This window comes from Nelumbo nucifera, chromosome 2, assembly GCF_055504915.1.
Source record: "Nelumbo nucifera cultivar China Antique chromosome 2, China Antique-T2T, whole genome shotgun sequence".
Classification (NCBI taxonomy): domain Eukaryota; kingdom Viridiplantae; phylum Streptophyta; class Magnoliopsida; order Proteales; family Nelumbonaceae; genus Nelumbo; species Nelumbo nucifera.
In genome coordinates, this window is record NC_142650.1 from 20,821,730 (window position 1) to 20,847,684 (window position 25,955).

Genomic DNA, 25,955 nt, shown 5'->3' on the forward strand with positions numbered 1-25,955 from the left:
TACAATCGTTAATCAGTATGACGGATGATAGGCACGCGCCGTATTAAATCAATAGGATTAAATCTTCGGTGATGACTGATGAGTTTACTCTACCCGTTCGCCGCAAGCGAGGCGCGACGCGCGAGCGCTGCACATCCAAAGCAAGCTCCGTCCGCCATATCCATTTATTGTAATTCCATTTTCTCGTCTCCTCGAATAGGAAAGAGAGGCAGAAGCTTTCGGTCCTTAGTTTCAACCTGTTACTTTCCGCGAGGGATTTCATTGGAATGCAGAGGTTTTTCTGCAAATAGATTGAGTAACCCGACTGCTGATGTCGAAATTGCAAGTGATCTATCCATCTTGTTGAAATTTTGTGTTCAATGCCATGGAGCGCTACTCTACCGTCGGTTCTTTGAGGTTCTCACCTCTTCTTCCTTTAAGAAATCGAACTCTAATTCGTCGCATTAAGCCATCATTCTATGTGCCTTCATCAATTTCTTGTCATTCGAAGAACTCGGAGGATTGCGATGAAGAAAAAACGAAGAGAAATGGATTCAGGTTACTTGAATTTTCTGTAACTCTCACAGTTATCTCTTCTTCGCTGCCTCAAGCTCATGCCGCGCCGAAGGTCTCAGAGAAAAAGCGCTCGGCGAAGAAGATGGAAGCTTTGTCACCCGAAGAACTAAAATCGTGGTCTCAAGGGCTGCCGGTTGTCACCAACCGAATTCCTTATACGGACATACTGAATTTGAAGGAAGAGGGAAAGCTTAAACACATTATCAAGCTCCCCACAGTAAGTTTAAAGCAACGGCCTGATGCTGTTCTTGTCGTTTTAGAGGATTCTAGGGTTTTGAGGACTGTCCTACCGTCGGTGGAAAGAGATGGAAAGTTTTGGGAATCATGGGATAAATTACAATTGGATTCAGTTTGCGTCAATGCGTATACTCCTCCCATTAAAAAGCCGGAAATTCCAGTACCTTATTTAGGTATTTTGTTGAAAATACCACTCTTCATGTCTTCTTTTGTGAAACCAAAGCCACAGTCAAGGCGGGCGCTGGAGCTTGAGAGGGCCCGGAAGGAGCTACAGATGAGAAAGAAAGCTGAACTGGACAGGGTGAGGGAAGAACGTAAAATGATGGAGAAGGCCATCAAGGCCGAGAAGAAGATGGAAGAAAAGAAAAAGAATAGGGCATTGAGAAAGATAAAGCATGAAGAGTCTCTGCGTAAAGCAAGGAGGAATTACCAACGTATGGCAATTGTATGGGCCAACATGGCTCGGGATCAGAATGTAGCAACTGCCCTTGGGTTTGTTTTCTTCTTCATCTTTTACAGGACTGTTGTTTTGAGCTATAGGAGGCAGAAGAAGGATTACGAAGACAGGTTGAAGATTGAGAAAGCAGAGGCAGAGGAGAGGAAGAAAATGAGGGAGCTAGAAAGGGAAATGGAAGGAATTGAGGGTGAAGGTGATGATGGTGAGGAAGGGGGAAGTGAGCAGAATGCTTATCTTAAAATGGCAATGCAGTTCATGAAGTCTGGTGCTCGTGTTCGTAGAGCGAATAGTAAAAGACTTCCTCAGTATATGGAGAGAGGTCTTGACGTGAAGTTTTCAGATGTTGCAGGACTTGGTAAAATACGTCTTGAGCTTGAGGAGATTGTTAAGTTTTTCACACATGGAGAAATGTACCGTAGGAGAGGAGTAAAAATACCAGGTCAAATTTCCTTTACCCTCATATAATTGTTTCCTTTGAAGTGTTTTCGATTGGTAATTTTTTTTTTCTATTGAAATTGATACTTTATGTATTCAAGCTCGAGGATAAAATCAGTTCACTTACATCCTGGGTAACTGGGTAACATGGCACATAAATGCATGGTCCATAAAGGGGTTTAGCAAGTAGGTTATGAATCCATGGAACTTACTGCTTTGCGATTTTTGTGATATTGGCACAACATCAGTTTTGCATCTTATCCTGGTGAATGATTATATATTTTGTACACGAGTCCTGGGCAATGGACCATTTAGCTCTTTGTATATGGAGCTTGGTCCTTTCAACTATACAAACTATCCCTAGTCTTATAAAAAACTTTAAAGAAATGGTATGCTTTGTTTCGTGTAATAGGTCCAGTTCATAATAACACTAAAATGACATCACATAATAGCATGATACAATATCAAGTATGAAATTCTTTTAGGATCTGAATTATTTTAAGTAGTTCTTGGAAGGATCTCCACTGCTAAGTATAGTTAGTAAAACTGGGAAGATGTTTCAAATATTTTATACCTGTTACAACCCTTTTAATTTCTTGGAAAACCTCTTAAATATAAATGAAACAAGTCCACTGGATGTTGGGATGGATTTTGATAACATGCTGACATGGAGCTTTTTATTTATGTCACCTTCAAAATTCAAATAAGTCTTCTAATTTACCTAACCTCTGAGTTCATTAGAGGATGAGCCTGGTCAATTGTCTCCAATAGATTACCTGTAGTGTGACACTGTGACATGATGAAAATATAAGTGATAAGCCACGTTTCTAAAGCTTTATGTACTGCCAGTCATGAAAAAAAGATAATGCCTTCTGGATGACTTGATCTAATGATGATGCTTTGTTCTCAAAGATCCTGAGATTCCTCTCCCCTCAAACTATCCATATGATCACCAATGTTTGTATGCTATACACTGTTCTGCCTCTTTCATTTAGGCCCTTTAAATTCCACCCAACACTTAAGCTCCATCACTGTCCTCAGACTGCACCACTTGAAGTTTACGACCCCGCAAAAATATGCCAACTCAGCCAACATGAATGAGCAATGAATAACCTAATAATCTGCTGTTCCAAGCCCTCGCTGCGAAAATACATGCTGTTGAGTGGATGCCCATTCCTCTTACAATCAATGTGTCTCTAGCTAGAACCTAGAAACTTACATGGTGAAAGAGACTTTAATTCGAACAGGAGGAGCCTGGATTGCTTTATGTTGGAAATTCCCCCCTTTCCACCACAGATCTAGCTGAACTACCTACCATGGAGTTCAGTTTTCTTGGAATACATCTAACTTCGAAAAATGCAAGATTTGGTAGCCACCCATCTTTGTATAATATTTTTATGTCTATGGTTAGTTATTGAACATGGAGCCTTGAGGTTTTTCATCTGTTGTTTGATCTGGATTCTAATTTTTTGGTTACTTCATAATAACATTCTTCTAGTTCATCTCAATTTTGGGTCATTGTTACAACTTACAAGTTCATGCCCCCGCAAATATTTGAAAAAAAAGCCATCTTTATATATTTGAAAATTTTGGTTATTTATTAGAAACCCAATATCATGGACCCTTGGGGTTTCAATCCTTTTTTTTTATTTAGATTCTAATTTCTGGTATAATGCTATTCTTCTGCTTTTATTTTTTATTTTTTATTTTATTTTTGTTCTTGTGACAAGCCTGTGTTGCAGTACACTTCAATTAGTTCATATAAATATAACTGCAACAAGACGAGAAATCGAGTTTCTTTTTGTGTCAGATATCATATTAAAGCCGGTATTTGCTTTGTTCATATTTGTCGTTGGCATTAGGTTTTGTTACAATATATCACAATGATTCCTTGTAGGCGATTTAGCTTGAGTTGAAACACCAGCTTTATAATAATATGATCTGTTGCTTTCTTAGGTGGCATACTTCTTTGTGGCCCCCCTGGAGTGGGGAAGACATTACTAGCAAAAGCTGTGGCTGGTGAGGCAGGCGTTAACTTCTTTTCAATTTCTGCATCACAGTTTGTGGAAATATATGTTGGCGTTGGTGCTTCTCGTGTCCGAGCACTATACCAAGAAGCGAAGGAGAATGTAAGTACTCTCTGGAACTGCTCCGTTTTAACTATTTTTTCTTTCTTTACTTGTGCAATTTGGTGACCTACCTTTTGTATAAGAACATAATTTATGTTGTTATATGGTAATTCTTTCTGTTAATTCCACCATGATATCCAATGTCAGCATCACATAAATATCAAAAAACCCTACCTTGTTATTATTGTTACTATTGTTAGTAGTAGTACTAGTAGTCTTGGATTTGTTATAGGTATACCAGATTAGTCTTGGATTTGTTGGAAAAGCACATTCTTTAACAAATAATAATTAGCATGTGGATTTTTATAGGCACCATCTGTTGTTTTCATTGACGAGCTGGATGCTGTTGGAAGGGAGCGTGGTCTAATTAAGGGCTCTGGTGGTCAAGAACGCGATGCTACTCTCAATCAGGTTGGCAGGGAGATGCTTGATATTTATGAATCATGGATCACTATTGTTGCTTTTTTCTTCTATTTTTACTTAAAATTAGATACTGATATTTCTTGTTTTCTTAATTGAATTCTAGCTCCTTGTATGCTTGGATGGGTTTGAAGGTAGAGGGAATGTAATTACCATTGCTGCTACAAATAGACCAGATATTCTTGATCCGGCACTTGTGAGGCCTGGACGGTTTGATCGAAAAATTTATATCCCTAAACCTGGCCTTATTGGTCGCATTGAGATTCTGCAGGTAAGTAGTTCATATCTAGTATACATTATTTTGCATATTTACATGTTTGGTGTCCACAATGTCATTCTTTACATTTTCTTTAGAGTCTTCTCATGTATTTTTTTGGCAAGTCAATTCATGTTGAGATATTTTCAGTGATTTTTTTTAATCTTCTGGTATTAGGTCCATGCTCGTAAGAAGCCAATGGCTGAGGATGTGGATTACATGGCTGTGGCTAGTATAACAGAGGGAATGGTTGGTGCTGAGCTAGCCAACATAGTTGAGATTGCTGCCATTAATATGATGCGTGATGGAAGGTCTGAGGTAGGACTTGCACAGCTTGGGCTCAAATAATGCATCTGGTTTTGGTTTACTATGGAATCTAATGGTCAGTCAGTCAGTCTTCATTGAAAATATTGAATATCTTTATCCATCTAAGCTTTGGCTCCCTCAAAATTGAAAAACTGTCATTCCCTTTTCACTCACTGCAGTCCAGATCTGAAAATCAATTTTCTCCACATATTTTGGATCTAAAACCCTTTTGACCAACCCCTATGCACAGAACTGCAGGACTTCCCCTTCCCATCCTACATCAGAAGGTCCTTCAGTTGTTGATGTTATCAAGTATATTAGAGTATTCGCCTCTAATTTTCTCATCCCACTTGTCTTTGTTTTGGCCAATTTACCAACATGCAGAAAATGAGATTGCTGGAAAAGACAATAATCCTTCTTGTTTCATGATTTAGCTTTTGCTAGCTTCAAAAATATGTGTGTGTGTGTTCATTGTTCTTTCTCTTGTTTGCCCCTCACCTTATCTGAAGTTTTTCAGTGTTATGAAAATCACTTAGATGGCCATTGCCTATCCCTTGATCCATTAATGTGAACCTTAATTTAGGGGTCGTTTGACAACGGATGAAATTACTGAACTGAAAGACTTATTGCTTTGTTTTTTTTAGTTGTTAAAATAATTAAATAATGAAAATTTCAAGGGTATAGTGATCTACCCAACTTCAGCTTCGACCATTAAGGAGCCCAACCTCTTAAAAACTTATATGCTAAAAGACAAAGCAATAAGCTTTTCAATTTAGCATTTACGGCTGTTACCAAACAGCCCCTTAGCCTAACTATAGTAGGGAGGGGGATTTGATCATATATATATATAGATTAAATTTAATTCACAGATTTTTTTTTCTCTGTGGAATGGATTTTCTAAGTAATTAGTCTAAAAAATAAGTTGAGATTGCCTGATATAATATTGTGTTTATTTTTTCATGTCATATTGTATTAACTCAACAGAAGTGAACTTAGGTAATAGATATTATTAGATGTATCAAATTGTAATTAGTGTTTTAAAAGGTGTTACACTTGGAGGCACACCTCCAGGCAAGGTGCCCCCAAAACGCCCTGAGGCTTATGCCAAAGGCATTGATGCCTCTCTAGCGTACGCCTCATATGCCTTTTGCATGAGGTATGCAGCGTATGCGTATGCTAGAGGTGTACACCTGATGCACCTCATGCATGTCTCATACAAAAATACAAAAAAAAAGACAACAAAAGAAAAAAAATGAAAGGAAAAGGGAAGGGAAGGGAAGGGAAAGAAAAAGAAAGAAAGAGAAGAAAAAATGAAAAAGAAAGGAAAAGGAAGGAAAGAGGAGGGGAAATAAATAAAAGATGAGATCCTCCTTCCTCTTCTTCTTCCTCCCCACCCCTACCCCTCTTTTTTCCTTCTCACCCCCCTCCTCTTAAGGAGGCTTATGCCTTCTATGTTCTGAACCACACTTCACGCCTCCAGGTAGTAGATTGCGTCATGTCATGCCTCCTTGTTTTAAAAGATTGATTGTAATTCCATTGTTGAATTCTTGCCATGGGATGTTTGTGCTGGAGAATCAGCTAGAGTGAGAAGACATGATTCTGGAATGATTTTACTGAACATTTTAGTGTCAATAGTCTATACAGTTTTCTTATGACTATTTATTGATATTGGTGTTGAATTTTGGATGTGCTATTGAAGCTTTAGTGGCATATCGTGGTGCTGAAGTGCTATGACTGAACAAGGCAGCACCTCTGGACTCTAGGGCATTTTGGTCAATAAAAGTGATTAGTAGAGGGTGTATTACAATGATCAAATTGCTACAGAGGTGTCACCTTGGCTCAATCACTAATTTGTCAGAAGCATTTTTTTGCTGTTGAAGATTCAGCAGCGAATCCATTCTTTTGATGTTGCTTCTTGGAAGCAAAATGTATGTGGATTTGGTTTCATGCATTACCATTGCATTTGCATCCAATTATGTCTTTTGTCGGCAAATTAAGAAAGATATGATTAAGAGATTTGAATAAATTTAGGAAAGATTAGATTTGAATAAATTTAGGAAAGTCATATCCTAGGATTAAGGGAAAGATTTAGTCAATCCCTGATTGAGAGAAATTCTAGGGGTTTCCTATCTTTTCTTATTTAAGGTGTATGCTCAATATGTTTTTATCATCAATAAAGAAAATCTTCTTCTTTTCTCCCTCTATATTTCGCAACATGGTATCAGAGCTTTAGGGTTCGATCATGAATTTTAAGGTCGCCATGGTTGGCTCAGGTTCAACATCTTCGGATGCTACTAGTGGTGTGACGTCTTCGGAGGGAGGTATTCAGCCAACGGCTATTTCTCTTTCTGAGAATTCCCATCAAATTACCATTCACAAATTGAATGGAAAAAATTATCTTGAGTGGTCTCAGTCCGTGCGGTTGGTGATTGATGGCAAAGGGAAACTCGGCTATTTGAATGGCGAAGTGAAACCGCCAGCCACTGATGATCCAAAGTACAGGCAGTGGCGTTCTGAAAATTCTATGGTTACTGCTTGGTTGATCAACTCTATGGATCCGGTGGTTGGAAAACCATTCATGTTTCTGCCGACGGCTCGCGATGTGTGGGAAGCTGTTAGGGAAACCTATTCAGATTTGGACAATCATTCACAACTGTTCGAACTGAATACCCGAATGTGGAAGATGCAACAAGGTGAACGTGAAGTAACAACCTATTATAATGAGATGATGGCTGTTTGGCAGGAGTTGGGTTTATTTGAAGAAGAAGAATGGGAAAGTCCCAGTGACAGTGCTCAATACAAAAAGAAGATAGAAAGAGGTCGGGTTTTTGTCTTCTTGGTTGGTTTGAACAAAGAACTCGATGAGGTTCGGGGACATATCTTAGGACGAAAGCCCTTGCCTACTATAAGAGAGGTTTTTTCAGAAGTGCGTAGAGAAGAAGCACGACGGCAAGTGATGTTGAAGAATGTTAGTGAAACAAAAACAGAGAATGAAGGATCTGCTCTTGTGGCCCGAGGTGCAGACTTAGACGGAGATAAACGAGGAGGAAAGCAGAGGCCTTGGTGTGATCATTGTAGAAAGCCATGGCATACTCGGGAAACCTGTTGGAAGCTGCACGGGAAACCGGCGGGTTGGAAGAAAAAATTTGGCAGTGACAACAAGTCAAGGGGAGATGTCCGCGCACTTCAAGTAAGCAACTCGGATCCAGGGCAGCAATCATCCTCAGAGTCTCTTCCTTTCACAAAGGAACAAATTGAGCACTTATATAAAATGTTTCAATCTCAATCGTTAAGAAATTCTAACCCATCCTGTTCTCTAGCTCAGTCAGGTAATTTTTTCACTGCAACCATTGCTTGTACCAAATCTAATGGCTCCTGGATACTAGATTCAGGTGCCACTGATCATATGGCCAACACTTTGCAATTCTTTTCTTCATATACACCCTGTGTAGGGAATCAAAAGGTTAAGATTGCAGATGGTTCATTTGCTATTGTTGCTAGGAAAGGAACTGTATCTATTTCTCCTTCTCTAAACCTCAAAGATGTTCTGCATGTTCCTAACCTATCCTACAATCTCTTATCAGTCAGCAAACTAACCCTTGATCATAATTGTCGAGTTAATTTTTGGTCTTCTTGTTGTGAATTTCAGGATTTAACCTCGGGGAAGATGATTGGGAGTGCTAAATAGGACGGTGGTCTCTACCTTTTTAATAAAGGATCTACCTTTGGAAGGCAAGACCGACAGACTTGTTTCAACTCTATCTCTGTTTCTAGTGACAGTGAAGTTTTGTTATGGCATTATCGATTAGGACATCCTAGCTTTCAATATTTAAAGCATCTATTTCCCAAGTTATTCATGAATAAAAATCATTCAGTTTTCAAGTGTGAATCTTGTGAATTAGCAAAACATCATCGTGCTGTTTTTCAGTCTCAACCATATAAAAAATCAAAACCATTTACCATGATTCACAGTGATGTTTGGGGCCCTTCTAGAGTAACAACTCTTTTTGGAAAACGTTGGTTCATTACTTTTATTGATGATCATACTAGGGTCACTTGGGTTTTCCTTTTAAAAGAGAAATCTGATGCTGAAACTGTGTTCAAAAATTTCTATAACATGGTTCAAACACAATTTCAGACTCGGATTAAAATTTTTCGAAGTGATAATGGAAAGGAATTTTTTAACAATGTGTTACGGAATTTTTTTGCTGAGAAAGGAATTGTACACCAAAGTTCGTGTAATAATACACCTTAACAAAATGGGGTGGCTGAAAGGAAAAACAAACATCTCCTTGAAGTTGTTAGAGCCCTAAGTTTTCAAACTAAGGTTCCTAAGTATCTTTGGGGAGAAGCTGTTTTAACAACCACTTATTTGATTAACAGACTGCCTACACGAATTTTGGATTTTAAAACACCCATACAGGTTTTCATTGACTGTTTTCCAAACTCTCGGCTAGTGACAAACATTCCCTTAAAAATTTTTGGAAGTGTGGCCTTTGTTCATAACCATGACCCTAAACGTTCAAAACTTGATCCAAAAGCACATAAATGTATTTTTGTAGGCTATCCCACAAATCAGAGAGGTTACAAATGCTTTGATCCAGTTTTGAAAATGATGTTTGTGACTATGGATGCCACATTCTTTGAAGGAACCTCATACTACAGCAACTCCCATTTTCACGGGGAGAGCAACACTAGTGAAGATGGTTTTTTAGATGGTTCTGATTTAATGTTTGAATTTGTCCATAATGATGTTCCTCACAACCAATCACCGAAAGAAAGCGAGGCAGAAAATACAAAATTAGTGGAAACAAATGAATTAAATATTGAAAATGAACAACCTTTGGTGATGCCATCTCAAAATGAAAAAGCTGAAACAACAGAGATGCGTGCGAAACAGTATAAAGGCCTTGTATATTCAAGGGAATATCTAGCACAGAAAAGGAGAGGCACTATTTCGCAGTATAAAGGCCTTGGATCATGAAATTCATGATAATTCTCCAAAAATCCCTGAAAATATTCCTCCAGGTAATTCTAATTCTTTTAGTCAGCTTGATCTACCCATTGCTCTTAGGAAAGGTGTTAGCTCTTGTACAAAACATCCTCTGTCAAATTTTGTATCTTACAAAAATATTTCACCTTCATATTGTGCCTTTATTTCACAAGTGTCTAGTGTACCCATTGCTAATAGTATCCAGGAGGCTCTAAATGTTTTTGAGTGGAAAGAAGCTGTTTTTGAGGAGATGAGAGCTTTGGAAAAGAATGCTACTTGGGAGAAAGTGGACCTGCCAGATGGAAAGACAGTTGTTGGTTGTAAATGGGTGTTCACTCTAAAGTACAACTCAGATGGATCCTTGGAGAGATACAAGGCTCGCCTAGTAGCTAAAGGCTTTACTCAGACATATGGAGTAGACTACTCTGAGACCTTTTCTCCAGTGGCGAAACTAAATACAGTTCGAGTACTCTTATCTGTTGCAGCTAATTTTGACTGGCCACTGAATCAACTGGATGTGAAGAATGCCTTTTTGAATGGAGACTTGGAAGAAAAGTATATATGGATCCTCCACCTGGTTTCACTAAGAAGTTTGGAACTAAGGTATGCAAACTAAAAAAATCTCTATATGGACTTAAACAGTCTCCCAGAGCCTGGTTTGAGAGATTCACAAGGTTCGTTAAAAGTCAAGGATATAGTCAAGGACAATCTGATCATATTCTTTTCACAAAAAGATCCACCAAAGACAAGGTTTCGGTTTTGATTGTCTTTGTTGATGACATAATCTTGACTGGAGATGATATTGAAGAGATGAGCAGACTAAAGCAGAGCTTAGCCAAGGAATTTGAGATTAAAGACTTAGGCCAGATAAGGTATTTTCTTGGAATGGAAGTGGCAAAATCAAAGAAGGGCATTGTGGTTTTGCAACGAAAATATATTTTAGATATCTTGAAAGAAACTGGAATGAGTGGATGCAAACCTTCAGACACTCTGATAGAAGTTAATACTAAACTTGGAGAAGTTAAAGATGGGGTTCCAGTAGATACAGGAAGATACCAAAGGCTGGTAGGAAGATTGATTTACTTGTCACATACACGTCCTGATATTGCCTTCGCTGTGAGCATGGTGAGTCAATTTATGCACTCCCCGTACGAAGAACATCTTGAAGTTGTGTATCGAATTCTTAAGTACCTAAAAGGCACACCAGGAAAATGACTCTTCTTCAAGAAAAATGAGAAGAGAGGGGTTGAGGTGTATACAGATGCGGACTGGGTAGGCTCGATCACTGATAGAAGGTCAACTTCGGGGCACTACACATTTCTTTGGGGCAATTTAGTTACTTGGAGAAGCAAGAAGCAAAGTGTAGTTGCTAGAAGTAGTGCTAAGGCTGAATTCAGATCAATGGCTCAAGGAGTGTGTGAGGTTCTTTGGCTAAAGAGGGTGCTAGCAGATCTTAAGATACCAGTGAGCTTTCCTATGAAACTGTATTGTGATAACAAGGTAGCTATCAGCATTGCTCATAATTCGGTTCTACATGACAGGACTAAACATGTTGAGATTGACAAACACTTTATAAAGGAGAAGCTTGAAGAAGGAATAATCTGCACTCCGTTTGTACCAACCACGCAGCAAGTTGCAGATGTTTTGACTAAGGGCTTGTTGAGACAGCCATTTGAACTTCAAGTTGGCAAGTTGGGCATGATAGATATCTTTGCACCAACTTGAGGGGGAGTGTCGGAAAATTAAGAAAGACATGATTTGCGGCAAATTAAGAAAGATACGATTTGCGGCAAATTAAGAAAGATATGATTAAGAGATTTGAATAAATTTAGGAAATATTAGATTTGAATAAATTTAGGAAAGTCATATCCTAGGATTAAGGGAAAGATTTAGTCAATCCCTGATTGAGAGAAATTCTAGGGGTTTGTCTTTCCTATCTTTTCTTATTTAAGGTGTATGCTCAATATGTTTTTATCATCAATAAAGAAAATCTTCTTCTTTTCTCCCTCTATATTTCACAACATCTTTAGATAGGCAAGTCAAGATAAGCCTAATCTTTAAGCATAAAAGGGATGCTATTTGCAACAAAATTATAAATCTCGGAGTAGTTATTAAAATAAAGCCCAAGCTATAACTCAAAGTAATTTGTTAAGGTAGGAAAAAGAAAAACTTTAATTTAGATAAATGACAGTTGGCTAAATCCCTAATTAAACATTAATCAACCCAATATCTTACTGGATTGCAATGGTTATGAGATGTCTAATCAATTGGATGGCTGAGCAGAGCTTAGCCAATTGGGATGTCCTGGACCAGGATCTACTTATGTGGTGTAGCTTGCTTTTTCTGGTCATTACACATTCATCCTCCACAAGTATTTGTAGCACTCAGGTAGCCAGGCCTCATCTTGATAGTATATTGCTCAAGTCTCTTCCAACTTGATTGGTGATCTTGGACCTTGCATTGGACCAATTGATCAAGGGCAGGTTCCTAAAACATGATCCTGTATCAATAAAGTTAAAGCTACATTTAGGATTCCATTTTATGGGATCAATTGCATGCCTGTTGGATTTGGGTATGGACCAGTTTATCTGCCACATGGTATTCAAAAAAGTTAAAACTACATCTAGGAATCCATTTTATGGATCAACTGCATGGCATACATGTTGGATTTGGTTTTGGATCAGTTTGTCTGCCACATGGTATTCACATCCAGAGCCAAGAAAAGCCTTAGTCTGACACATGTAATCACCAGCTTATAAGCAACTCAATTTTATCACTGTACTTCATTCTTTTGATATTGTGCTAAAGCCTTTCTTAAACTTGCAGATTACAACTGATGATTTGCTACAAGCTGCACAAATAGAAGAAAGAGGATTGCTTGATAGAAAAGATAGAAGCCCAGAGATGTGGAAGCAACTAGCTCTTAATGAAGCAGCCATGGCTGTAGTAGCTGTGAACTTTCCTGATCTTAAGAATATTGAGTTTGTAATTTTCTCTACTCAACTTTGTTACTTCATATATTTATCTTTCTCATTTTCTACATGAAAGCTATGATAGCTGATGCATGAATGCACCTAGTGCACCATGTTGGTACAATGCAGTACCAACACTTACACTGGATACTGCATGTACAGTACTAGAGTTTAAATATGTTATTTCAAACCATCGTCATCACCATCTAAGCCTTGTCCTATCTCTATGGGGTCGGCTACAGGAATCCTGTTTTCCCATTTGATTCGGTTTTGTCCATATCCATAAATGTGTTATGTCAAATGTTATTCTTTTTAACTCCCCCAGTTTTTTTAGAAGGAAAGCATCCCTAATCAGAAGACACATAATACATGTTTGAAAAGACAAAAACACCCTCATCTTTTAATTATTATTATCTATTAGCATAATAAATGGTTTCTTTGTCTTCTCACATGGGATTTGCCCAAATAAGTGTTGTGCTTTTTATGTATTACACTTCCTATGATAAGTCCCCTTATTTTGTCAGTAAAAATAAGAAACTTGTAAATGTTGGAAGTTAATTGAAATTGCAGGGATACAACTTACAAGTATCGGGAACTATAAGTTGCTTAAAACATAAAAGTGAAGGCATTATATTAGGTGGCGTTTGATGACACTTTTCAGACCTCTGAAGTCTGAAAATTTTGCTTTCAGACGTCAGAGGTATTTGGAAGTGTATATGAATTTGGGTCTGAAAATTATTTTCAGATCTGAAATAGTAAGACCGGGGCCAGGTGCTGAATGCGTTCAGATGCATTTCAAACCTGGCTGAAAGTCCAAAATACCCTTAAAAACATGTTTGCGTTTCTCCCTCTCACCGTTCATCTTCTCCACTTGACGCAGCGGCAGCAAGTGACTCCTCTAGCGAACTAGCAGCGGCGGCGGCGAGTTCCAGCCCTCTCTCTCTCTCTCTCTTCATTCTTCTTTTTTTTTTGATGAATGATAATAAATTTATTAATTCAGAAGCAGATTTAGAGTGAGTTCATACAACATCCCAGGGAGAGGCGCGAGCTGCAGCCCCTCCTTGAATCTTACAAGTAAACTATGAAAGAAAAGCAAGAATCACAACTGAGCCCAAAACAATTCTTCCCTATTTACCCCTTGCTTGGCTAACACATCTGACAAAGTATTTGCTGATCGCCCCACCCACTGTACTATGACCAATATATTCCTTGTCAACCAATTAAATTTCTTCATTTCATTCTTGTAACGCCACATAGCCTCTTCAGGATTTTTCAACCAACCCACCACCACTTTGAATCCCCCTCGATTGTTAGGTGTTGTACCCCTAGCTGGTTTGCAAATTGCACCCCTTGTACAACAGCTAATAGTTCTGCCCTGATGGAGTCCCCAATTCCTAAGGGACCTGAGTAGAGCAACAAAATCTCTCCCTTCTCATTTCTCAAAGCACCCCCCATTCTAGATAATCCTGGATTACCCATGCTACTTCCATCAAAGTTCAACTTCAGTGAGCCTTCAGATGGAGGAGACCAGCTTGTAATTGATTTGTCCTTTAGGGATGAACACCTCGCTACTGCTAACCAATTTCTCCAAAGGTCATTAAAGGAGAATTGATGAAAGATTTCCAAGGTCTTCAGCCAAAGTATTGCCCTATTCAGCACACAGTCTTTCAATTCCTGACTACTCCTTTCCTTTTCTTGAAAAATTCTAGCGTTCCTTTCTTCCCAAAGAGTCCAAATCAAGGCAGCACGAGCACATCTCCACATAATTCTCCCTATTTTTGTAGGCCAATAAAAGGTAGAATGGTTGAAGAGGATGCGAACTTCTGCTGGTAGACTCCAACTACTCCCAAACAATGAAAGTATCCAAGCCCAAAGGTCTGCAAAAAAGGGACAAGATATTAATAGGTGGTAACAATCCTCACCGTGAACTCTACAGAGGATACATCAATTAGGAGAAATACAGAGGAAATGTCTTCTCTTTTGTAGGTTATCTAGAGTGTTTACTTTCCCATGGAATACTTCCCAACAAAACGCCATAATTTTTGGGGGGACTTGCCTGCACCAAATTTCTTTTGACGGAAAGGGTTGGTGAGTAGAAAGTTGAGAGATGGACTTGAAGAAAGAAGCACAAGTGAAGGTTCCATTGGGTCTAGGAGTCCATACCCTCTTATCTAGCTTGGAGGGATCCAAACAAACCTGATGAAGACAACCAAGCAAGACAGAAAGAGATTCAATTTCATCATCCCTAAGTCCTCTACGAAACCCAAAATCCCAAGTAGGATCTAAGGGTGTTCCCAAAGGTGAGACAAATTTTGAGACCACCTCTTTTTTGTACAAAGAAACAGAAAGTAGCAAAGGGAACGGATCCTTTAAAGGTGTGTCTCCTACCCAAAGAAATAGACAAATTTTGAGACCACCTCTTCTTTCTTCTTCTTCTTCTTCTTCATTTTCATTTTTGATCGCTGCTGCAACTCTTGACAATGGCAACAAGTGACTCCTCCAACGAACTAGCGGCGGTGACTCCTCCTCCGCAAGTGACTCCAAGCGAACCAGCGGCGGCAAGTGTCTTAAGCAAGTGACTCCTCTATTACAACTCTCACTGTTGCAACTTCCGTCCACTGTTTTTCATCTTCTTCTTCCTTAAGACATTATTTTTCTAATTATTAAATATTTTTTTATTGCTTTATGGATTTTATTACTATTTTCACTTTTCATTCAATTTTTTCTTATTTTAATAAATCATTTTTATTTTTATAATTTATTCATATTTTTCAATATTATTTTGAATTTAATAAATTATTTTTATGAAATAGTACACGTTGAACTCAAAATTACCAAATAGTCTAATTTATGGGTAAAATAGTAAAATTAGTGAGTTTCAGATGCTAAAGGTTTGATTCCATACAAACAACCTTCTTTATTCAGAGCCTCTAAAAAGTCAAAAAACAACTGTCTCTTTTCAGATTTTAGACACTTGATTTCTTTTTAACTTTTCAGATTTCAGATTTATCAAACACCACCATGGTTATTGGATATGATATATCAATATCATGTTCTAGATTTTGTAAACTGGGATTTTGGTTTCCGTAGAGGGTTATGTGATGATGAAAGTGCTTGTGTTTCAGAACTGTTGTCTTCACTCGAGTCTATTTGTTTAGATCCCCTCAAACTTGACACAAGAATTTGGACCCCTAACCCGAAAGGCTTTTTCACTTGCTCCTCTTTCTTTAAGTCCCTTTGCTCGACTTCTGCACCCCAGAACTTCCTAGTTAAAGAATTCTGGACTAGTCCCATTCCCCCAAAGATTGTTGTTTTTTGTTAGGAAGTTTATTATGGTAAGATTAATACCTTTGAAAATCTGCAAAAGAGAAGACCAAAGTGGTGCTTATCCCCTAATTAGTGTGTTCTTTGTAAATCTCAGAATGAGGACTGTCACCACTTACTGATCTCTTGCTCCTTTGCTACAACTTTATGAACCAATAGGAGTGGGGGACTCATTGAGAGAGGAGGTGATGGCCTTGCTTCAAGGTGTATAGATGTGCAAAACAATTGGGGTTACACCAAATCGAGATAGAGGGAGACTCTAAATTGTTGATTGAGTGGCTGCAATCTAGTAAGTTGGGAGCTTGAATTTATAGACAGCCCATAAGGGAAATCCTCAACATAACAAGGGAGATCGGTGCATGCTTCAAATGGACAAGGAGATCAGCTAATGGTTTAGCTAACACATTGGCTAAACAAGGGACCCTGAGGGAGAGAATGTCCTGGGCAGTTTTGTAAGAAAGATTACTGGGGGCTCAACACTTACTTAGGAGTTGACAGCTGTACTTAAATCTGGAAAGTTATTCTTAAGTTATATTAATGAAGTTACTGTTTCCAATAAAAAAAACTTTATGGAATTGGAGTTTTATGTTGTTTTGTGTGTAGGTGGAACCTACCATCTGATACTAGCTTGTTGTTTAGTTCGTCTATCTTTGAATGGCACATAAAGAGGGAGAATTATGTGGAAGTGCATAAGAGCAGCTTTGTTGTGGACAGTTTGGGAAGAAAGGAACACCTGTAATTATAAGCTAGCTAAAGCAGAATGGAAGGACTCCATGGGTGTTCAGAAATGAGATTAAGAAACTTAATCACATTACCAAGGACATGCAGTTATTATTTCAGTGGACTCCAAGAGCAGCAAATGGGTTTGCGGACCAGCTAGCGAAGCAAGGGGCTAATAGGGAACATTGTTTTTGGGCTTAGTTGTAGGGGTGGATTTGAGCTGAGCTGAGCTGAGCTGAATAGTACAAGGCTCGAGCTCGAGGGCTAATAGGGAACATTGTTTTTGGGCTCAGTTGTAGGGGTGGATTCGAGTTGAGTTGAGCCGAATAGTACGAGGCTCGAGCTCGACTCTCCAAGGTTGTACAAGGCTCGAGCTCGAGCTTGATTTGAGAAAAAAGGTTTTATAAAAATAAAAAATTATATATAAAAATATTTTTTTATTTGATATTTAAAAAATTAAGAATTATAATATTTTTATTATATATTATTTTCTATAATTTTATTATATATATATATTGAGCTCAGCTCGCGAGCCTCACGAGCCAAGCTCTATTAGGCTTGAGCTTGGTTAGAAGCTCGGTTGAAACCGAGTCGAGCTCAAGTAGCTTGTGAAGAGCTCGGCTCGTGGCCACCCCTACTTAGTTGTAAGGATATAAAGCAAAATCTTAGGTGGAATTTTAAAGGATAATGGGGTAGCCGAGGCTACTCAACTTCTGTACTAATTCTCATATCATTTTCTTAATAAAATCACCTTTTGCTGATAAAAAAAAGGAACACCAGAATTTTTTGTGAAAAAGAAAAGAGCTTCTCAGAAGTTAAAGAATGTATTCTGACAAGGGCAATTCAATGACTGAAAACTCTAAAGCTCTTCGGTGCACTCTTTTGATGACCTATGGAGAAGTTGGTTAGAAGTGGCTAATACTTCTACCAGGAAGGACAGACATGTGGTTGAATGAATGCCACCAGGGGAGGAGTTTATTAAGCTGAACTTTGATGGAAGTAGCCGAGGAAATCCAGGACCTTCAGGCATAGGAGTGCTGAGAAACAAAGACAATAGCACTATATCTTTGTACTCAGGTCCTGCGGGTGTGGGAGACTCTTTAAGGGCCGAATTAATTGCTGCTGTACAAGGAATCCAGCTTGCAAATCAGCTAGGCATAGAGCTTCTGATTATTGAAGGGGATTCCTAGGTGATAGTGGGTTAGCTAAAGGATCCGAACACCGTGATCTGGGGTTTTAGAGATCTTCTCAAAAAGGTTAAATGGCTGACAAGGAATAAGACAATCAGAGTTCAGTGGGTAGGCAGATCAGCAAACTCAGTGGCTGATTCACTTGCAAAACAAGGGGTTCTTCAGGCTACTTTATTTTGGGCTTCTGTGTAATTTCTTTTGTACTTATAATTCTATAACTAGTTTTAAAGGAAAGGTCGCATCTCGTGCCTTTCCATGGGTTGCATCAGTGTTAGCATCAGCATCCAACCATCTGCATCTATGCATTATATCCTTTGGAGAAGACATATGGCCTTTTTTAGTTTTTGGATTATTGATCAGGATCTTGACAACCTTTTAAAAGCAATCATTATGCTTTGGTAAGCCTCTTTGGTTTAATTGGTGTTTCAAAGGCACATCAACAAATAAAGGAGATTAGAGTTTTCTACTGTATATTTTATATGCATGTCATTGTTTAGGTGTATTTGACATGATTTTACCATCACAATTATCTGGATAATTTGCCATGGCAGTTTTACTTTTGATCAATTTCCTTCTACAACCAGTATAATCCTAGCAACTACTAATTCATTTTCAGTGTATTTGGTCCTTTGCATCGGAAAGTTATCCCTTTAGGCCATGTTTGTATTCAGGGGACTGGTGAAAAATTGAGGGTTCTAGAATAAGTACCAACTGCCACACCCCACAAATTCAGTATTCTGTTAAAACAACAGGGTTCCAGGATATCTGGAAAATAGGAGATTTGTTTTCCCTTTTCTGGCAATCTGGCCCCCATATTTGGAACATAGGAGATTTGTTCACTTAGTTGGCTGGAAAAAGTTTGTCAACCCAAAGAAAGTGGTGGGTTGGGAATAAGGAACTTGAAGTTCTTTAATAAGGCTCTGTTTGGGAAGTGGCATTGGACATATAATGAGGAGGTGGATAGCCTGTGAAGGGAAGTTATTCATGACAATATGATCAAAAGGGAGATAGCTGGGTTTCATGTGATGTTACCCTTACATATGGGTGTTCCCTGTGGAAAGGTATTAAAAGTGCCAAATCAGATTTTTTTTAAAGGAATTAGATATAAAATTGGGGATGGTACGAGGGTAAGGTTTTCGGATGACCTCTGGTATGAAGAAATTAGGCTGAAAGAGATCTACCTTGGGTTATTTGACTTAACTGTAAACAAGAAAGCTTTGGTGGCAGAGTTGTTGATGTTTCAAAATGGTACAGCAGTGTGGTCTCCTTTAAGAGGAGCTTAAATGACTGTGAGGTGGAGCAAATGGCTGATCTGTTATATAAACTTCACAGTTTTATCCCAAGCAGATCAGGGGAAGTTGACAAAAGAGAATGGAGATGGTGCAGGGATGGCAATTTTTCAGTTAGATCTTTTTATAGTAAGCCAGTGGGGAGGGGGGAAAGTAGTTTCCTTTGGGAAAGTGTTTGCTATACAGCTGCTCCAAGGAAGGTTGCTTTTCTTACGTGGACAGCCTCTCTGAACAAATGTCTGACTAGAGATAATTTACTGAAAGGGGTGTTCTAATTGATAGCACTAACTGCGTTTTCTGTAATGAGGAAGTGGAATCTGTTCATCACTTATTTTTGCATTGTTATTTTTCTATAAGGCTGTGGTCTAAAGTATTGGACATTTTTGGAAGACACTTTTGTTTTCCAAAATCTGTGGTTTTTAACTAGTTGGCAGTTGAAGGGTCTGAGCGGAAGAGGAAAATTAGTTTGGAAAGTGATTCCTGCAATCTTTTGGACTGTGTGAACGGAAAGAAATGGCAGAATCTTTCAAGATTTGGAAAAAAAAAACAGAAGGGACAATTGTAAAGGAATTATGAGGTAGAATACACTCTTGGGTTGTAGTGAACAAAATTTTTAAAGATATACCATACAGCTCTTTTTTGAATACCGTTTTGTTATTTTGTAATGATTGAGCAATACTTTTTGTACTGGTGGAGCTAGTTTTTGCACAGTTTTTTGCTGTATAGGTTTGGGCGGTGTATATTTTCTTTTTTTCAATACAATACATTACCTTTCTTCAAAGAAATATTTCTATCCAAAAACAGACGTCATTGTATTCTCACCACATGAAATTAAGTGAACATAGGATATTTGTTCTTCCATTTTTTTATAATCCACTTGTTCTTCCATTTTCATGTCACTAGTAATCATATGATGCTGCACCAGCCTACCAAAACCATTGGAAACCAACAGAAGAGCTCTTAATTATAGAAATCTCATAGTGCAAGGAGATTCAATGGTCGGATGGTTTAGGCACAACAGGAATGGAAGCTGGTGCTACCAACATATATTAAGAGAACTGAGATGGTTAGCAAGGGAGCTGAGAACCATGTCCACATGGATTCAGAGATCAGCAAATGGAATAGTGGATACATTAGCAAGACATGAGATAAACAGGGCTCAAATGTACAGGGGTTCTATCTAGAAGGAGAAACAGCAAGCAATGTAATTAATAAAATGAAATGATGGGAAGCTACCTAAAGTAGCATGAGGGCGCAAGCCATGACCATATTGTAAATTTCATTCATTTTACTGAAACTTGATAAATTCTTTGGATGTTACTCATAAAAAAACTGTAGTAGTGGAACTTATAACCCAAGCAATTCATTGTGAAGTTCTTACAAATTTCAAAATGAAACTAATTTTACAAAAATATAGAAAAGTATGATGATATGAATTTTCAAGGTACCTCGTCTCTTTTTTTCTTAAAAAAAAAAAAAAGAGGAAGTGTGGGGAGAAATGACAAGAAGATATTGGAACATAAATTTGGAAGAGATAATGGAAGCAAGAGTGCATTTTGGTCATGGTACTAGGAAATGGAATCCTAGAATGGCACCTTACATCTCTGCAAAGCGTAAAGGTATTCATATTAGAAATCTTACTAGAACTGCTCGTTTTTTATCAGAAGCTTGTGATTTAGTTTTTGATGCAGCAAGTAGGGGAAAACAATTCTTAATAGTTGGTACCTGAAAATAAAGCAGCCGATTTAGTAGCATTGGCTGCAATATGGGCTCGGTGTCATTATGTTAATTAACAAATAGGTTGTTAATTAGCACTTGAAGCGGCTAAATGGTTCCTGTCATTGGGCTCCCATCTGCAAATTGTTTATGATAGGCTGATTAGTGAAAGTGGAATGTCTTGGCTAAGCTAGGCATTTTTTCACATTCATTGAATAATTGATTATTTCAAGGTGAGATTTGACATGTTTAACTTTCCAGGCTTTTGCTTTAGCATTCTTGCATTTTGCTCCTTACTTTTATAATGTTCATGCCTAAATAACTTTTTAAGAATTTTGTTTCATGCTATCATTCTAATGGAAACTTCATTATATGGTTTGGATAGCTCACAATCTCACCTAGAGCTGGTAGAGAACTTGGCTATGTGCGAGTGAAAATGGACCATGTGAAATTCAAGGAGGGAATGCTTAGGTATGAAATTGTTTCACATACCAGTTATTGCTTTCAAATAATAATATTTCTGTAATACAACTTTTCTGTCATTTTTGGAGATTCTTCCTAGTCATGAAGTCTAGTGAACAGAATCTCATTGTACAGAGGGGCTTTGTGTATACCTTATATTAATATAATTATACTAATAATATAGCTGTAATTAAAAAGTGAATGGCAAGCAAACTGCTCTTGAACAGATTTAGTGGTTAAGATTGGTGGGATTCCCTTGAGTGAATTTTGTTTGCACTTCTAGTGGATTTATCTAGGCAGCTTATGGGAAAGCATCTTAACAATCTCGTTTGTTCATTTCTCTTCCCTGATTTCCCATGCAGTCGGCAATCTCTCCTGGATCATATTACTGTTCAACTAGCACCACGTGCAGCTGATGAGATTTGGTATGGTGAGGATCAGGTAAGACAACCATTTATTATTGGTCTATAATAATGATGCTAAATATGAGCAAAGAGGCTTTTCTGAAGATGTTTTGCAGATTGAGGTGAATGTTTAAGTGATAATGCGTTTGTGTTTGAGTTCACTGCTTAACTTGATGATGCTCTGTGGAATGATTCTAAGGTGGCAGTCTTGTTCCTTACTTCCCAAACTAGTGCTGTAAATGGATTTTGTTCTTGGAAGTTTTCTCATGGCAACACTTACGAACAAGTTTATTAATACAAGGGATCAGTTTCCAGTTCTACAGAAGTATGTAATGGAGGTGCCTTACTGCAAAAATATGGTAGCTTTGGTTTGTAGAATTAGTTGAGTGGAGCTGGAAATCCCAGCTAAACATGTGTTTCTGATGTTGATGAACCACACCACCTATCTAGATCTTCATGAACTGGCACAACAATTTTGTGCTTTACTTGTAAGGTGCATTGAGGATGAAGGTGGATGGATGCTTCATTTACGAACCTTGGTCTTTTTTTCTACTTTCTGCAGCATGTAAAATAGATGACCAGTAACTTCTAAAGGGATATATATTTACAAAATCCATGTTCTTTCATATTATAGTGTACATGAAATTCTATAAGCCTTTAAAAAACCTTGGCAAATGTAACTGTTGGAAGAGATGAGCCGTTTGCAGTGCACGGGTTCCTTTTTCCTTTCTTTTTTCTAGTGTTTGGTCTGCCTGGTTTTAGATGAATTAGTGCCCAACTTATGTGTTTCATTCTAGATAGTAGCTGCTTTCTATGTTTGTTTTATATATTATTTGCTTGTTATTGTTTTCTTTAGTCCTAGTGCTATCATTTGAAAGGAAGATTTCTAATCTGTTGAAAAATTTTCAGTTGAGCACAATTTGGGCAGAAACAGCAGATAATGCTAGATCAGCTGCACGAGCCTTTGTCCTTGGTGGCCTTTCTGAGAGAAATTATGGGTTGTCTGACTTTTGGGTTGCAGATAAACTTAACGTATCCTCCACCATGCCATTCTTTTGGTTTGTTTTCCTCTGTTATTATGTGAGGTGGAAATGATTATCAGCATGACAATTGACTTTTGTTCTTCTTCTTTAGGATATTGATTTAGAGGCCTTGCGCATTCTTAACATGTGTTATCAATGTGCTAAAGAGGTAACCTTAATTAAGTTGAGGAAGCATTTGTGAAGCACCATTTTTAGATCTTTTCTTGCGAGTACAGCCATATGAGATGTCATGTGTATGTTTCAGATCCTACATCGAAATCAAAAACTCATGGATGCTGTGGTTGGTGAACTCATTCAGAAGAAAAGTCTCACCAAGCAGGAATTCTTTCGCCTAGTTGAGGTACATGGTTTCCTTGAACCAATGCCACCCAACATAGTTGATATCAGGGTGTCCAAGCGCATGCAGTTCCAAGAAATGATGGTGGACAAGAAGGAAACAGTTAAAGAGAGCACTCTATGAAGTGGATGACTAGTCTATTCCATCTTCTCCTGTTTTTGAGGGTAATTATTTATATCTTCTACATTTGGGTTTTATCTAATTAGATACCATGGCATCTTGATATTCAAGTGTTAATTTTTGTATGTGAATATATCTAGAAGTTTTCCCCTGGAAATTTAGGCTATGCTCAATTAAGATTCTGCTCCAAAGAATCGCTATTTGAAGAATGAGTTCAAGCAAAATTGATTCTTTTTTGAAGCTAAAATCAATTTTTATTGCAAAAGGAATGATTTGTCATGGAAATTGCAAATTTGGAGGTCGGGATCTTTAGAATGTAGTTAATTGGGCATTTCTAAACTCGTGCACAATTGCCAATGGAGATCATCTTTGTTTCATAAAAGATAATTTTCATGGATTTGTGATGATATTGTGTTTTACCTAGTGCAAATATTTTGAGAAATTGCTTTGCAACTTATTAAGTTCCCAACTGTTTTTTGCTAGTTAATCCTTGAGCATGTCAATATTATGTTAGTTATAGTTATTGAGCATCCAGGCAGCGCTTCCTTAAGTGGACTTCATATCCAGTTTTTGCTGATCCAATCAATTAGGTGTACGTGGCTTGGCAAAAAATCATTGTGCCTGTGAAGCTTACTCTTTCCGAGAAAGATGTTCTTTTTCTATTATGGTAAAATCTCAGGCCAACTAGTGTGAAAATGCATGGTTGTGTGACTTGTGTCTGGGAGTGGTCATTTCATGCGGAAATGGTGGGGGTTAATGTCCATGTTCACTCCACCTCTTCCAAAACCTTGAACAGTTGTCCAGCGTCGTTTTGTCATCATAATTGCAGTTGCTTCATAATGCTAATTACTGTCTTATCATCAAAATTCCTTTTTCTTATTCCCAGGTTTAGTGGTCTGATGCGATACTGCCTTTGTCCTGAGAACTTATTGCAGCAGAGCACTCTCTTGAAAGATTGGCCCGCCCCCATTCTACCAATGCTAACTGGAAGAAGAGACTTCTGGGTCGGTAAAGTGAACTCAAATGCACCTTGCAAACGGTTGATAGATCTCCGTCGTCGGCTGAACTTGGAGACCAGAAGGTGCAATCTTGAAACAGCAAAGGATTTCACCTATTTGGAAGTCGAATGTTTGTATACTTAGTTTGTCTTCCGTTATTCCAGAAAGTGTTCTTATTCCCTTTTGTATATTATCATTTATCCATAAAGTAAATAGATTTCCCCGGTGCTTTCATCATATTCACAGGGGAGTGTCAATTGTGCCAAATGGTTTATGTGGCTGTTTAATTTATTTTTAGATTTTTAGATTCTGTTACTATTAATTAAGTAAAAAAAATATTAGACCTACAATTTAGGTGCAGGTACAATCAATGATCAAAATATCGGTGTCGAGTATTGTATCGGACAATTTGAATATGGATACAGATATGCTTTGGAAACACATGGATACAGACGAAAAAAATGAAAATGCTTAGATACGTTGGGGAAATAAATACATACAAATTCCATAAATATATTAATAACATTAAATTTAAAATCAAATAGTCACAAATAGGATACATAAATATCACATAATTTTATTGATTTTGCATTAATAAGAGTTCAAGACACATAACATATGCATATATTATATTTTAATTATTATATCAATTATTTTATATTTTACTATTTTTAATTTTTTACATTAACAAAAAAGTCAATTAAATATTAAATTATCAAATGTAAACTAAAATATCAATTAATAATTTAAAAAATATATAATTTCAATTTAAAATATATCAAATCTATTAAAATTTCTAATATAGTTTTTAATTACTAATATAATTATTACATTATTGATAGTTTTGTTTCTATAGTTTTTTTTTCTAAAATTAAAAACCATTTTTGGTATAAATGTTGATTAGTAGGGTTGATAGATTCTATTAAATATTATACTCACAAATATTTTCTAAACATTTTTTATTTTTGTAATTATTTAATATGTTGTTACTTAATGTAATATACATTAAAATATTAATTAATTAATAATTTAATATATATTAATTTTAAGTATTAAAATAATTATTTTATTATTAATATTTTATTTACATAAATTTCTTGAGTTTAAAATCATCTTTTGATTTTAATGTAAATTTGATAGATTATTTATTCCATTGGTTTATAAAATATCAATTTTGAATATTGTTCTTTATAGTTTTTAGTTAAAATTGTTGAACAAAAATATATTATTTATTTGAATTACATGTACTGTGTAGGTGTTATATGTAATAAAAGTTATTTTATTTCAAATATTTACACAAGTATTAAGTTGCCTTAATGATTTATGAGTTGCCTTGGGATAAAGGTGTGTACCATGTTGGGAGACATAGGTTCGAGTAGTGTGTTTGTCTTTACTTTGTAATAAATAAGTTCGTGCGTATTGGTCCGTATCACATGGTAAGGCGATACGTGCTCGTAGGGTTTTCGGGTCAATGGTAACGGTTTGGGTAGTTTGACCTTTAGATTAGAAATTTATTATATTAGGGTTTTATATCTCTTCTTTTATGAGAAAAGAGAGAGCTAGAGCTAGGTGGTTGTTGGCTGAGAAAATAA

At 37.2% G+C, this 25,955-nt stretch overlaps 1 protein-coding gene across 3 annotated transcripts; it reads left to right on the top strand.

The window, feature by feature from the left end:
* Nucleotides 1-78: 78 nt before the first annotated feature.
* Nucleotides 79-24,668, top strand: EMB2083 (AAA-type ATPase family protein). 3 transcript variants are annotated; one of them, XR_016082272.1, is made up of 13 exons: nucleotides 79-1,688; nucleotides 3,641-3,813; nucleotides 4,123-4,224; nucleotides 4,340-4,504; nucleotides 4,667-4,807; nucleotides 12,615-12,773; nucleotides 21,385-21,470; nucleotides 21,824-21,902; nucleotides 22,775-22,897; nucleotides 23,000-23,056; nucleotides 23,153-23,409; nucleotides 23,956-24,032; nucleotides 24,252-24,668. XR_016082272.1 is itself a non-coding variant. In XM_010255704.3 (12 exons), the coding sequence occupies exons 1-11, from the start codon at nucleotides 365-367 to the stop codon at nucleotides 23,366-23,368; spliced, it is 2,625 nt and encodes an 874-aa protein (XP_010254006.1). In that variant the 5' UTR covers nucleotides 79-364; the 3' UTR covers nucleotides 23,369-23,409; nucleotides 24,252-24,668. The 3 variants fall into 3 exon arrangements, 2 of the variants coding, with proteins under 2 accessions (XP_010254006.1, XP_088753459.1); XM_010255704.3 differs by lacking the exon at nucleotides 23,956-24,032; XM_088897333.1 differs by lacking the exons at nucleotides 23,000-23,056; nucleotides 23,153-23,409; nucleotides 23,956-24,032; nucleotides 24,252-24,668 and adding an exon at nucleotides 22,065-22,190 and having other exon boundaries at nucleotides 22,775-22,903.
* Nucleotides 24,669-25,955: the final 1,287 nt, after the last annotated feature.

Excerpts from the sequence above, each read along its gene's own strand:
- EMB2083 (XM_010255704.3), top strand. The coding sequence starts at position 365 with ATGGAGCGCTACTCTACCGTCGGTTCTTTGAGGTTCTCACCTCTTCTT. Across the intron at positions 4,808-12,614 it reads TGCGTGATGGAAGGTCTGAG|ATTACAACTGATGATTTGCT; the intron begins GTAGGACTTGCA and ends TTAAACTTGCAG. Across the intron at positions 21,903-22,774 it reads TTTGGTATGGTGAGGATCAG|TTGAGCACAATTTGGGCAGA; the intron begins GTAAGACAACCA and ends AAAAATTTTCAG.